The 14,518-nt window shown below is 34.9% G+C and overlaps 7 protein-coding genes across 7 annotated transcripts in view; 2 read left to right on the top strand and 5 right to left on the bottom strand.

Annotated features, from left to right (window-relative positions):
- NAEGRDRAFT_75893 (uncharacterized protein) overlaps window positions 1-1,895 on the bottom strand; it is a gene marked incomplete at both ends in the record, with an annotated part of 2,525 nt that extends 630 nt beyond the window's left edge. Inside the window, one exon of the mRNA XM_002669161.1 lies at window positions 381-1,895. Coding sequence (XP_002669207.1) covers window positions 381-1,895 — 1,515 coding nt within the window. The remainder of the gene's footprint in view (window positions 1-380) is intronic.
- Window positions 1,896-2,653: 758 nt separating this feature from the next.
- Window positions 2,654-3,238, bottom strand: NAEGRDRAFT_75892 (uncharacterized protein; the record flags this gene model as incomplete). Its single annotated transcript, XM_002669160.1, has 1 exon — window positions 2,654-3,238. The coding sequence occupies one exon, from the start codon at window positions 3,236-3,238 to the stop codon at window positions 2,654-2,656; it is 585 nt and encodes a 194-aa protein (XP_002669206.1).
- Window positions 3,239-3,362: 124 nt separating this feature from the next.
- NAEGRDRAFT_75891 (uncharacterized protein) lies at window positions 3,363-3,692 on the bottom strand (the record flags this gene model as incomplete). The annotated part of the gene is made up of 1 exon (XM_002669159.1): window positions 3,363-3,692. One exon carries the CDS (start codon window positions 3,690-3,692, stop codon window positions 3,363-3,365), a length of 330 nt encoding a protein of 109 aa, XP_002669205.1.
- A 169-nt stretch (window positions 3,693-3,861) lies between these two features.
- Window positions 3,862-4,701, bottom strand: NAEGRDRAFT_75890 (uncharacterized protein; the record flags this gene model as incomplete). Its single annotated transcript, XM_002669158.1, has 1 exon — window positions 3,862-4,701. One exon carries the CDS (start codon window positions 4,699-4,701, stop codon window positions 3,862-3,864), a length of 840 nt encoding a protein of 279 aa, XP_002669204.1.
- A 1,418-nt stretch (window positions 4,702-6,119) lies between these two features.
- Window positions 6,120-8,159, top strand: NAEGRDRAFT_56405 (uncharacterized protein). The gene has a single exon (XM_002669186.1). The coding sequence runs from the start codon at window positions 6,143-6,145 to the stop codon at window positions 8,111-8,113; it is 1,971 nt and encodes a 656-aa protein (XP_002669232.1). The 5' UTR covers window positions 6,120-6,142; the 3' UTR covers window positions 8,114-8,159.
- A 204-nt stretch (window positions 8,160-8,363) lies between these two features.
- Window positions 8,364-10,412, top strand: NAEGRDRAFT_54386 (uncharacterized protein; the record flags this gene model as incomplete). Its single annotated transcript, XM_002669185.1, has 1 exon — window positions 8,364-10,412. One exon carries the CDS (start codon window positions 8,364-8,366, stop codon window positions 10,410-10,412), a length of 2,049 nt encoding a protein of 682 aa, XP_002669231.1.
- An 87-nt stretch (window positions 10,413-10,499) lies between these two features.
- NAEGRDRAFT_60003 (uncharacterized protein) overlaps window positions 10,500-14,518 on the bottom strand; it is a gene marked incomplete at its 5' end in the record, with an annotated part of 7,453 nt that continues 3,434 nt past the window's right edge. Inside the window, one exon of the mRNA XM_002669157.1 lies at window positions 10,500-14,413. Within this exon, the coding sequence (XP_002669203.1) occupies window positions 10,530-14,413 (3,884 nt within the window). The 3' untranslated portion in view covers window positions 10,500-10,529. The remainder of the gene's footprint in view (window positions 14,414-14,518) is intronic.

The raw sequence follows: 14,518 nt of genomic DNA, 5'->3' as shown, positions 1-14,518 counted from the left end.
GCCATCCTTTGAATACTCTCATTCAACGAGTTCAGTAAGGTGAGAATTTTTAAAGAGGTTTCCAATGCGGTTACAGATGATTTCTTATCTGAGAATAAAATCATAAATTCATTAAATGACTTGATTTGGAAATCTGCTTTACACGTTTTGCAAATACTTGAAATGGAAGTGAGTGCTTTGGAAATTAAATTGGAAAGTAAACCAGACGAAAGGTCATAATGATTTTCATCAAGATTTGGAACTGTCATGTAAATTATTGAGCAATCTCTTAAGGAAAGTCCAATTTTGAATAAATTATTTGTGACATCTTGTGGTTTTCCTGAAGAAGTTTTGGAAATTCTACTGGAATAATTCGAAATTCCACTTTTCAGTTCACCTACCCGTTGCAATGTTTGTGAACTAGCTATGTATGACATTCCAGGATCAAAGGTTGAGTTATCCTTCTTATTCTCAGGATTACCTTCTTTCATAAATTTTGTTCTTTCTAATTGATTCAAAATCGAGTCAGGAATGAATGCTCTAATCTCCGCCAACCATCTTACAGTCTCTGTTAAACTCGAATAAATTGCATTTGCTTCACTAAATATGGAACTTCTTGGTTTGACATTGACAAGATCAAGAATTTCAATATTTTTGAAATCTGTTTGCAATTTAAAAAACGGACTAGTAACTGACCAACCAATAACAACACTCACAATAATTCCCAAAATACTAACTCCAATAGAAACTCCAAGGATTACATAACTGCTCTGAATGATTCCCTTTTTAATTTCAGTTTCGTCAAAGATGAGAGTCATTCTCCATTGTAAATTATGAAAGATATAGGGAGAGGAAGCAACTAGATAGCTTTCACCATTCTCATTCATGAGTGAAGTGACTATTTTTGCAGTGTTATTGAGTGAATTTACCTTTTGGAAGTTCAATAACTTTGACATGATGCTTCCTGCGCTTCTTGTGGTAATGTTGGTCATTTTGATTCTGCGATCGTCAATACCTGGAATATTGAGAGAACTTCCAATGACATAATCATTTCCATATTCTGAAATAATCACATAACCACGTTCCATGACTTTGACATTTGATAGAAATTGAGCTATGGCTGCCAATGAAATATTAATCTTTGCAAAACCAATTCTATTCTTCTTTTGTGGTAATTCAGTTCTATTATACACAGGAGTGCTCCAATAGGTGGACTGAGGACCATTCAACACTTTGTAAGGTGCTCCAAAAGCTCCATTTGGATACTTGTCAACCAGAGCAATTGATTCAGTGTAATAATCAGTATTTCTAATAGTATAGGTCATATTATTAATAGTGGGCTTGTCAATGTAGTATTCACCAGTAGTTCTATTGGCTTTGTATACGAAAAGATTCTCATTTTGTCTCTTTGTTCCATATGTTATACTTCCATCAGCATAAACTGAATAAGCAAACAAAGTATTGTAACCTCCTTCACCGAAACACAGATTAGTAACCGAAACACCAAACGTACTAATCCTATCAAACAAGTATTCTCTAATTGAATCTGTTAAATCAATGTATCCTCTATGATAATCATTAACCATTGAATCAGCAACATATTTGGCAGGAATCAGTTGACCATTTACAAAAGTTGCAATCTTTTCATTCATATTATCAATAACGATATTGACTTGTTCCATTGCTGCCTGTTCATTCATCGTGTAGGCAGTTACCCAAATCGAAACTGAAGTTAATAGGACAACTAGAGTGATCATGGCAATGAGGAATAATCTGATACTGAGAATGCATGAGAGAATGGAATTTCTTTGTTTGATTTGAGATTCCTCGAGAAGTGATTGATTGCATGAAGTTGCTTCTTGAAGATATTCAATGCCGTTTTGTTTCTCTTCCAAGACTGGTGTGACTTTTGGCATTTTCTGTTGTTTTTTTATGATTTCGAGAGAGAGGTTGTATTTTATGATAATGTGTTGTTAGACCATTAGTTTAGGATATCTCTGTTCTGTAGATTCGAATTTACTAAACTACAACTTGATCCACAAATCAAATCTCTGATGTGTTCTGATGTTTCAATGAATTAGGACAAAATAGACCGAATTGATGGAATCGAGAGCAGAAAAACACTAATATATCTATTGTTTTGAATTGGGAACAGTGAATTGTCTTTAAAAATCTCCTCCTAATCTAAAAAAGTATAATCTAATATTTTGCCGGGTTGACTAAATGAACTTGCAGACCAAATACTTTAGAAGATTGTGCGCATGTTCAACTAGTGCCATCAATCCTCGTTTTCAGAGCTAATATTTTGCCAATCTCCTTGAAGTTGTTATTCATTCTTTGATTTTTTGATTTTTCTAGAAATTAATTGTGCAGCAGTAAACAAGTAATGGCAGAAAATTATGACAAAGTGGATCTATCTTTCTAATGTTTCATAATGATCACATCATACATGTAGAATCCCAAACCAATTTCATATCCAATAACCAAAACCAATACATCTCCTTTGGTGTGGTCCCATGCAGCAATTGTGAATTTACTCCAATAAACCAATAGAACCCACTCCCTTAATGGTAATTTAGTTTAAATTAAAATTGATTTGCAGTGACTTCAACTGTCAATGATTCAAAAAAATAGTCATTGTATACGATTGTCCTGTTAAACCAATCCTCAAAAGTTACTCTTGGTAGTTGTGTGCTTTTAAGAAATCATCAATTTCCTCCAATTCTTTCTCTTTGGCACTTCTGAATTCTTTTCCTGTTTTTTCAGAATACCCAACCAAAAATGCAGCCAATCCTTTGATAATCTGAATATTTGCAAATGAGCTATTCTTTAATTGTTCCATTTCTTTGTCAATTTCAGCGATCTTTTCATTTGTAATCTTTAGCAATTCCGCCTTTTCCAATTCCCAAACTAGTAATTGATCCTTCATTAATGGTTCATATTTATGTAACTCCTTTTCCAAACTTCTTATTACTTCATTACAATTTAGCATATCAGGTGATTTCAAGTCTGCATCCGTCAACATAGCTTTCTTGATCGATTTCTTAATTTCTGTCACAAAGTTTTTTGAAACATCAACAGGTTTGCTTTTCTTAACTTGAGCTTTTTCCACTGTTGGTACTCGAACTGTATTGTTATCTTGAAATTGCTCTGATTGAATATCTTTATCCTTAGAGGCTTGTAATTCTTGTTTTGGTTCCTTTTTCAAGCGGGTATCATCTAAGTCATCAGATCTCTTCCTTTTGTCGGTTGTAGACATCATTTTACATTGTTTAGGAGATTTCTTTGATGAATCATCCATTCCCGAATCATCTCCTTCATCTACATAATCTTCATCTTCATCTACACCTTGTTGAGAAAGATTAGGGTTTTTTGCAACCTCCTCAAAAATTCTTTTCTGAAGCTTGATCGTTTTTTGAGAAGAAGGATTGGAATATACGAACAATTTCTGGATGATCTTTAGCAATTGATGTCGCAGTAGGGAATCTTTTTTCGGTTTTTCTATAGCCATTGTTTGTTGGAAATCCCTTAAAAGTTTTGCTTAATAGAGTGTCTTTCTTTAATTTAACAAATAAAGTTTTCATTAAGGGAAGATCTGTCCAGCAAACTCCTTCGAAAGCATCATTCGGAACAATGTTTTTGTATTTTTCATAAAGCATTTCGCAGAATCCTTCAAAAATGTTCCACTTTTTAGGTGTCTTGTTTCTAGCCATTTTTTTAAAACAATTCAAGGTCAAATAAGAAGATTGTTCTCTATCTTCTTCGATAATTTCGAAGAAAGTTCCAAGTACCATTTAAAGAATGATGTACAACTGAATCAAAGAGAAATATCAAGTTTTTATCAAGGAAAAGGCTTCAGTGCTTTTTTCAGTGGAACTGTTCTTACACTTGAACATTTTCAATTAGATTCGTCGTACTCACATTTGGACCATTACTTGCACTCCTTTCAATAGATTTCATTTCTAAATGTTTATCCATGTTGGAATCCTTCACCACAGACGATAAATTCTCATCTTCTTTCTTTTTCAATGGTCTTGCCAATCTATAAAAATATTCCACATCCTGATAAACAATATACAAACTGTAAAAAGTAATCAACACTGATGAACTAATCATAATTCCATGATAACCTGAATAAACATTTGGAAATCCATGCATAATTGACTTGCTAATTGACAATAAAGTACATCCTCCCTTGATGACAATCCATAGTACCATTCTCAACCCTCTCGCTACCTTGTACCAAATTGTTTCACTCTTTTCAAAATAGTACAACAGTTGCATAATAATCAAAGGTAACTTGTAAGCTTCAATGTTCAAAACAGCTCCATACCAAATAATGCTATTCTCCGACAGAATCATGATGTAGGCCATTATACTGACAAAGTGGTGAACTAATCGAGCTTTCTGAGGTTTCATAATGATAACATCATACTTGTAGAATCCCATGCCAATTTGAATAATCTCCAAATAAATTTCATATCCATCAACTAGTACATCTCCTTTGATGTGATCCCATGCAGCAATTGTAAACCAAATGGAGAAGGGTGTCAGTATGGTCATGTAGAGCAAGTGTAGCAAAACAGAAACTATCTTTTGTTCTTTTTGTTTGAGTATTTTGACGAAACCTCGTTTAGTCGCTTGTTCCAAAGCAGAAGTTGTGATGAAGTTTGCCAATACAAAGAATGTAAAGTAGGCGCAAATTACAGCAAGGGAAATCATATTCAAGGTGATTTAGGTATTTTCTTTTTGTTAAATAATCAGATTAGATCAGTTACAGTTCGTTTTTGTTCTAGGTGCTGATTGCACACACCTTACATCACCAAAACAAGTGCAAAACAGTTGACTGTCAGATTTGAAGAGGTTTTCTTTTGGAACATTAAGCAAGATTACATCTTGTGATTTGAGCTTCCAGCAAGAGACCAAGCGTTAGCTTTCTTCCAAAAGAAGTGCTCATTAAAAGAACATGCCTTTTCAGTCTCAAATTTTTTAAACTTTCTTCCAATTCGAATTGTATTCACGTGATGTTTTAAATCAAATAATGTCAACACCAACTAACCAATTTCACTCCTGGTAATTCTAAGTTTTCAAATTATTAATGATATTACTTTTGCTCCTTCTTAGCCTAGTCTATTGTCCTTATGTCTAGGAGGGTCAAACTGGAAAGTGCTGATGGACTTGGCTCCTTATTCACTAATTGAATTTCCTATTCACTCAATTTTCTCAACAAACCAATAGAACCCACTCCCTTATAAATTAACACTGAGTTGTATCAAGTTGGAAAGTGAAACAAGCCTCCATGCCTTCATCTTCTAGGTGATTATTGTAAATATAGAGCTCTGTTAAATGTTTGAGTGATTGACTAATCTCCTATCCATCCAATTACTTGTAATTAATTTCTGTGAATTGGCAATTGCTTCCCAAAAGTTAAATTTCTAATAGAGAGTGTAAATTCCACAGGTTTAGAGATGACAAACACTTGGATAGATGATCATCAGAAAGTGTAAAGTGTCTTGTTATTGATGATGTTTTTCGGAATATTATAAAGACTAGTGATTAACTTTTTGAACATTTTTGTTGTTGATTAATTCCTTGTGATAATTCCTACATCCAAAATAAAGTTCTTATATTTCCATTCCAACTAATAGTAGTTGTACAGCTTCAGCATCAACAAGAAGTTTTGTTATTATTTCTTGTTGTTCCGTATTGTTTAACAAAAGTAATTATCCTTCTCAAAGTTTCTGCTCATTACAATTTTTTTCGGAATGTAAAATTCCGTAAGATATTCCTCAAGCATATAAAACTTACTCGGAATCTTATGAAATCTCTTCACATCATCTAAATACTAATACATTAAAACTCTCCATCAATACATTATCCTTGAATCAACATCCAAATAATACTTCAAATAGTTTGCTCTTGATTACAATTTAAATTCCCACAACTTCCGAAGTCTTTCCGATACTACAACGAATATTTGGTAAGCCTATGAAGAAATTTATTTTTAACCTCTGCCAACAAATCACGTTCAAGGAAAATGTTGCTTCAAAGGCTTGATGTAACTTCGGAATGTATTTTCAGCCACTGGAGGCAGCGCAGAGAATTTTAAAACCTTCGCTGAAAATATTTGTTAAAAAAAACAACTACAACAACAATATATAAAATGTCAGGTGTTTTTGACGGTGCCATCGGTATCGATTTGGGTACAACATACTCTTGCGTCGGTGTTTATATGGGAGACAACGTCGAAATTGTTCCAAACGATCAAGGTAACAGAACCACTCCATCTTATGTTGCTTTCACTGATGAAGAACGTTTAATCGGTGATGCTGCTAAGAATCAAGTTGCCATGAACCCACACAATACAGTTTTCGATGCTAAGCGTTTGATTGGTAGAAAATTCACTGATTCTTCAGTTCAATCAGACATGAAGCACTGGCCTTTCAAGGTTATCACCAAGGGTGACGATAAGCCATACATTCAAGTTGAATACAAGAATGAAACTCACACTTTCACTCCAGAACAAGTTTCATCAATGGTTTTGACCAAGATGAGAGATATTGCCGAACAATATTTGGGTAAGCAAGTTAAGAAGGCTGTTGTTACTGTCCCAGCTTACTTCAACGACTCTCAAAGACAAGCTACCAAAGATGCCGGTGCTATTGCTGGTTTGGAAGTTTTGAGAATTATCAACGAACCAACTGCTGCTGCTATTGCTTATGGTTTGAACAAGAAGGGCGAAAGAAACGTTTTGATCTTCGATTTGGGTGGTGGTACTTTCGATGTTTCCATCTTGAACATTGAAGATGGTGTTTTCGAAGTTAAGGCTACTGCTGGTGATACTCACTTGGGTGGTGAAGATTTCGATAACAGAATGGTCGATTTCTGTTGCCAAGAATTCAAGAGAAAGCACAAGAAGGATCTCCAAGAAAATCCAAGAGCTTTGAGAAGATTAAGAACTTCTTGTGAAAGAGCTAAGAGAAATTTGTCTTCTGCTGCTAACGCTTCTATCAATGTTGATTCTATTATGGATGGTATTGATTTGGATATTACTATGACTCGTGCTAAATTCGAACAAATGAATATGGATATGTTCAGAAATTGTTTCGAACCAGTTAAGAAGGTTCTCCAAGATTCTGGTTTGGATAAATCACAAATTGATGATGTCGTTTTGGTCGGTGGTTCTACTCGTATTCCAAAGGTTCAAGAAATGCTTAAGGAATTCTTCAATGGTAAGGAACTCTGCAAGTCCATCAATCCTGATGAAGCTGTTGCTTATGGTGCTGCTGTTCAAGCTGGTGTTTTGACTGGTAAGGAAACTAGAGTCTTGTTGATCGACGTTACTCCATTGTCTTTGGGTATTGAAACTGCTGGTGGTGTCATGACTAAATTGATTGAAAGAAATACTACTATCCCTTGTAAGAAGTCTCAAATCTTCACTACTTATGCTGACAACCAAACTGCTGTCACCATTCAAGTTTATGAAGGTGAAAGAACCATGACTAAGGATAACCACTTGTTGGGTAAATTCAATCTTGAAGGTATTCCACCTGCACCAAGAGGTGTTCCAAAGATTGAAGTTACTTTCGAAATTGATGCTAACGGTATCATGAAGGTTGCTGCTAAGGATGAATCTTCTGGTAAGACTGAAAATATTACCATCACTAACGATAAGGGTAGATTGTCAAAGGAAGAAATTGACGAAATGTTGAGACAAGCTGAAAACATGAAGGCTCAAGATGATGAATTGAGAAAGAAGGTTGAAGCTAAGAATCATTTGGAATCATATGCTTATCAAATGAAGTCAACTGTTGAAGATCCAAACCTTGCTGGTAAGATCCCAGAATCTGACAAGAAGACTATTAAGGAAGCTTGTGAAGCTGCTATTAACTGGATTGATAACAACCAAACTGCTTCTAAGGAAGAATTCGAAGCTAAGCAAAAGGAATTGGAAGGCAAGTGTGCTCCAATCATTTCCAAGTTGTACCAAGGTGCTGGTGGTATGCCAGGTGCTGAAGGTGGCTTCCCAGGTGCTGGTGGTTTCCCAGGTGCCGGTGCTGCTGGTGCTGGTTCTTCCGATGATGCTCCTCCATCTGGTGCTCAACCAAAATTCGAAGATGTTGATGTCGACTAAGGCATTCGTTTAAAACAAATAAACAATTTTGAAAATTAATTTATTGAATTTCTAATGACACCAGCTTATTGAGCGGCATACTCAAAAACTACATAGTATGCTATTTCTCAAGCTTGATGATAATTTTTCCACTTATTCAAGAATAGCTCACGGATTCAATATCAACGTTTACAACATCTGGTTAATTATTTAAAAAAAAAATAGCAGTTTCGGCAACAATATTTTAAACTCATTCGAATTATTTAAAATGATGATCGAACAGCTTTCATCAGATTATTTCCGTACAATATTAGAATACATTGATCTATTCAGTTATGCAACTTTCCAACAAGTATCAAAAGCTTTTTATTTATATTCTGTAAAATGTATGCCTTTACACATTGCTTGCTGTAAGGCATTTGCTTTGGTTCTCACTAAAGAGGAATATTTGGATTTATCGGATGAAATCAAGAGGAATACAACATTCAATAAGAATTTATTATTGAATCCGAAGAATATGAAACTCTTACTGAATCATGTCAAACTCTTTACAAAAGATGAAATTCTTTATTATACTCACTATGCAATAGTTGCTGATTATCTCACTTCATCTCGTAATCCTGAGAATACTATTTCAATAGCTATTGAACATGTACCAATACTTAAAAGTAGAACCATTTCAAAAATTGATTCACGATTAATTGATATGGGCATGTATGAAAAGTTACAGAATTTGTATGATTTGAATGTCTTGTGTAAATCATCTCTTGAGATTCGTTCTAAAGCTATTAGATCGAACATTTATCTGAAAATGTGGTTTCATTCCTTACCAATTTCCAAATATGTAATATCTGAGAGTGATTTCAAATCACTAGATGAGGATGATAAGCAAAATGAAATGCTTATTAGTCACCTTTTCAAGAAGCAACGGTTCTCACTGGATTTCCCACCATCGTTTTTGAATTGTGGAAGAATTGTGCAAAGACGATTACTTGCTGCGCATCCTAAATTCTTAACTAGTGTCAGAGAAAGTATTTCCAATGATTTTCTGGTAGTAAAAGAGCTACTTAAAACAAGTAATGGAAGCTATGCAAAACTTTCTCCTAAAACAAGGCAAGATGCAAGAGTTGTAACAGTGTTGGCTTTGAATTGCAAGAATTATGACACTTTTGTGGATATTTTGAAAAAAGGATCGAAAAGTATACTTGATCTACTTGTAAAATTATTAGAGGATAGAAATTTAATAGAGAAACTAATTTCAGATCAAAAATATCAAAATTATTACAAGATTATCAAATATTCACAAGATTTGGCACTTTACAAATTTGCTTTACACAAAAATATGAAAGCAGAAGTAGCAGAATATATTGTTTCAAATCTTGATCAAAAATCCATCGACAGTGACAAGAAGTTCTTAATGGATATTCTTAAATTGACACTACCAAAAAAGATTGCTGAGAGTCAATATTTCAATGAGAAACAAGTATTATTATTAATACTCAAACATAGAAACTCCAAGACAATTCTATCAAATATTTCAGATGAAAATTTCAAAGATGTTGACATTTGCAATGCTATTTTCAATTTGGACATTCAACTTTTCCCATTAGTTCACAATAGTATAGGAAATAATTCTGAACTTTGTTTGAAAGTATGCACATTTAACCCTTTATGGTTTTCTTTAATATCAGATAAGTTAAAGTCAGATGCTATGTTCGTACAGAAGTTGTGCAATGTACTAATCAATCGTAAAAGTTATCCAACATTTTTAAATGAGATAGATCAGAAACTGAGGAATAATCCAGATTTTTGGAGTAATTTACCTTATGAAGAGGCATTTTACTTTCTTCCTTCGGATATTATCTTCAGCGTGAAGCAGTGGATAGCAATATGCAAAGAAAACATCAAACTATTGAGATTCATGTCAAGGGAAACTTCCTCTCAAACAATTCTTGATTTACACAAGAAACTATTTCCAGCAAACACAAACAAAGGGGAACTAATTGATAAGGCAGCAAGGATGAGAGAGTTTTGGAGCTATCTTCCCACACAGCTCGTGAATATGAAGACCTTTATGGAATGGATTAATGTTCACCCATTTATTTTTATTGGATGTCCATTTAATGATGATGATGAAATTGTCAAGTTGGCTGTTTCCAAATTGAACGGGAATGTTTTATTTGTTTCTGCCAGACTTGCTATTTCAGAACCGTACATTAAAATGTATTCCCAACAATTGGACAAAACCAAAATGCAGATCAAGCAACCATTAATCACATCTGAAACAATCTCCTTAATGATAGCTAAAAAACAAAAGTAAAGGATGAATTTCTACCAATGACAAAGCTCTAAGATCTTGCGCCTTTTAAGACGAAGAATATCAACACAGAAATTGATGCATTCGTTTGTAATTAATGGTTATAAATTTTATTTAGGTTTAAATTTCTCTCATTTCATTCAATTCCATGAATGACTTGTCTTCAAAGTTTCTTTCATGTTGTCCTTTCGTGTATTTAGTCTTCTTCTTTCTGAGACAGCACACAACCACAATAATAATGATAACAACGACAGCAATTACTGGAACGAGTAAAACGAGGAAGGCAAGGTATTCAAGATTGTTTGATTTGGTTGTAATCACGGTGGTTGTCTTTGATGAGCTAGTTTTTGGAGAAGCTTGTGGAGCAACAACTTCTTCACTGACAACGGCATAAGATCCAGATGAAGAAACTTGAATGGTGAACATTCCACCAGATGTTGAAGAAATGGTACATCCACTTGCTGCAACCAAAACACCATTTTGTAATACTGAACATACATTTCTAGTTTCTCTAATATTTCTAGTTGATGGATTCTTTTCAATATTGAATTCAGCAATGTAGGTGGTATTGGAATTGGATGAAACACCAACATCTACATCATTGGATTCTACTCTGAAAGTAACTAGTTTGGAAACTGCCTTAGCTTGAGTTTGAACTTTCATAACTAATTTGACATTATCCAAGCTTGAAACTTGACTCAAACTGTTGAATGTTGCAGAGAGTTTGAATGATGAAACTGAATTGATGGTTTCATTCAAGCTGCTCAATGTAGAAACACTGAGTAATCTTGCATAAGAGAAAGAATCAGATCCGAATGTTCTTGTTGCAGGCATATCAGGAACTGCATTCTTCAATTGGAGTGAAAGTAATGTATCCTTGATAGAATCAATGCTCTTGACTTCGTCTTTAGTGAAAAGTACAGATCTTGAAGTGACCTTCTTGGAAACGTGAGTTTGAATTGAAGCAGCGCTGTCAAGTGCTGAGTTGATATCTTGACTTGCAAGTTTGAGAAGCAAGTAAGCACCTTCAATCATTGCTTTGAATTTGGTAATGGTCAAACTAACAGTTTCGTCTGGAAGATTTTCAACACAAGTACTGACTGAGGAAATAACAGACAAGGATGAACTTGTTGAAGCTTCTGTTTGGGAAGTGACATTTTGTTCAGCATCCATTTGAGCAAAGTATGCTTGAACAATCTTCAAACCAGCTGCCACCAATTTTTGTTTATCTTCAGCTGTGGTTGGTTTAACTGCCAAAATGACACTCAAAGCTGATGAAGCAGAGGAAGGAGTCAAGGTAGAAGTAGTCAACACGGACAAAGATTGAATAGCTGAACTAACATCAACTGGAGTAGTGACATTAATATTTGAAGTGGTTTCAGTGAAAGCGCCCTTAGCATCATAAACAATAGCCTTGATTTCCAATTGACCAGTTGGCATGGAAGTTCTGAAAGATCTTGTTTCAGACTTTTCTTTCAATACCTTCCAAATTTCTTCTCCCTTTTGTCTGAACACGAATTTGAATGAAAGAGGAAGTTGAGAATCTGACCAACCATTACCACATGAAACTTTGAATTCATCAACTAAAGCTACACCTGTAGATGGAGAAACTTCAAAAATACCTAAGGATGGTGGAGCATTAACGATGAATGAAATACTGGCTTGACCAGTCTTGACACCATCAGTGACAGTAATAGAGACAGAGTATGAAGCACCTGGAGCAAGTAAACTCTTTGGAATTGTTAAATATTTCTTTGTTAAATCAATAGTAGAATCAAAGGTAAAGTCACTGGAAGACCAAGAGAATACTCTTTGAGGGGAGAGAAGATCCAAGCTTTGTGCTTGCAAGATCAAATCATTGGATGGATCAATAGCTGAAACATCAGATCCTGAAGGAGTATCAATGTAAATTCTTACTGAAGTTGCCTTAGTTTGACTAGTGACAATTACCTTGACTGAAGTACTTGAAGATCTTGAAGACTTGCTGAAAACAGCAGTGAACATGTAGCTACCAGGTGTAAATTGCTTATCGAACAACAAAGTTGATTGATCAATATTCAATCCATTGTCAAAACCAGTGCATGAAGCTAAAGTCTCCAAATCAGTACAAGTAAGTTTAACTTGACCATCTGTAGAAGTAGGATTGCTTGGATCTTTCTTTGTAATTCTAAACTTGACATTGTCTTCCAAAGATTGACTCATATCTCTAATATTGAAAGAAACTTGTAATGGGAGAGCAGATGCTGAAACCTTGAATGAAACTGATGCTTCTGGATATCCAGGCTCAGATGCCTTCAAAGTGAATACATAGTCACCTTCTTCGGTAAGTTGAGTATAATCTGAGCTAAAGACCAAAAGTTCATTCTTTTGCTTGATTTGAAGACTTGGACCACTTGTTTGAGTGTAGGTGTATTTCAAACTACTTGCGGATGGATTTCCACGATAACAAGATGGGAATGTAACAACTGGAACAATAGCCAATGAATTACCGATAGTAATTGAACTAGAAGCACCATTTCTAATGGTCAAAGTTGGAGGAGATGATTCAGTAACTGAGAAAGTATAAGTAGCATATGAAACTTTTCCAGAGAATGAGCTTTGTACAGCAACTTGGACGGAATAGGTACCAGCACTTAATTGACTAACTGGGAATTTGACAAAGCTGTCAGTAGAGCCACTAATAAGTGAGTTAAGAAGTGTAATATCTTGATTAGAAGGAGCAAGAGTTGCTGAATAACTGAAAATCAATTGTCTTCTATCCAATGAGGATGAAGCAGAAGAGTCCAAAATCATATTACCACAAGCAATAGAAGAAATGTCAGAAGTTAAATAAGCAGATGGCTCAACAGACTTGTAGTTGGTGCCCTTAACAGTTACAGAAGAAACTGAACTACTATCAATGTATGCTCTAACACTCAAACTACCACCAATAACAATAGTTGCCATTGGACCAAGTTGAATAACCAATTGACTCTTCTCACCATCCAACAAACAGGAAGGTTCACTTCCTAATACATGAGTATTAGTAATGAGAGAAGAGCATGAAATCTTCTTCTTGATACTGCTCTTAACAGTAGCAATGATAGAATCACCATTCTCATTAAATTCGAAAGAAGTAGTATCAATATTGAAATCACACTTATCTCCATACCAACCAGCATTACAATTCTCACATTTCTTTCCATTAGTATTTCCAGAACAGATACATTCACCAATTTGAGAACAAGTACCTTTGCCATTACAAGTAGTAGCAGCAGAACATGAGTATTGACAAGATGTACCTACAAAACCATCTTTACACTTGTCACAATATGTACCAGCGTAGTTTCCACTACAAACACATTGAAGCTTGTCATTACAAGTACCCTTACTATTACAAGTAGTTGCACTATCACACACTGCAACAGTACAATCAGAACCAGAGTATGAAGGAAGACATTTGGAACAGTATGAGGCAGGATCGTAGTTTCCTTTACATGAGCAAGTATCAGGTGAAAGACATGAACCTCTTGAAGAACAGACTGAAGAGTTGGATCTTTCAAGACCATTACATTTGAAGGAACCACAGTTTGCACCGTAATAATTTCCTGAACAGACACACACTGGAGATGAACCATTGACTGAAGAACAGGATCCCCTTCCATTACAAACTGACTTGTCAATTGAGCTAATACCATTACAAATTGGAATTTCACAACTTGTACCAGTGAAACCACTTTTACAAGATGAACAAGATGATCCAGCAAAGTTTCCTTTACATTCACACAAGTGAGAGTAGGAATTACAAGTACCACGGAATGAACAACCACCATCGAGTTCTGTCTTACCATTACAAGTTGGTGTTTCACATTCCATTCCAGAGAAGAGAGAGTCACACTTACAAGTGTCAGGTCCTACACATTTACCATTGCCATAACAAACACCAAATTCAGAGGCATCAAGTGAGAAACAAATTGGAAGAGAACAATTGCCACCAGTGTAACCAGGACTGCATTTACAAACTCCTGCAGAACAAGTACCATGTCCTGAGCAAACAGAACTATCGGTACTATTCTTACCGAAACAAGTTGAAGTTTCGTTAGCAATACATAACCATTTTTCATTGCATA

The sequence above is a fragment of the Naegleria gruberi genome, assembly GCF_000004985.1.
Source record: "Naegleria gruberi genomic scaffold NAEGRscaffold_86, whole genome shotgun sequence".
Classification (NCBI taxonomy): Eukaryota; Heterolobosea; class Eutetramitea; order Acrasida; family Naegleriidae; genus Naegleria; species Naegleria gruberi.
The sequence above is the reverse complement of the archived record's forward strand: the minus strand, read 5'-3'. Positions and strand labels throughout refer to the sequence as shown.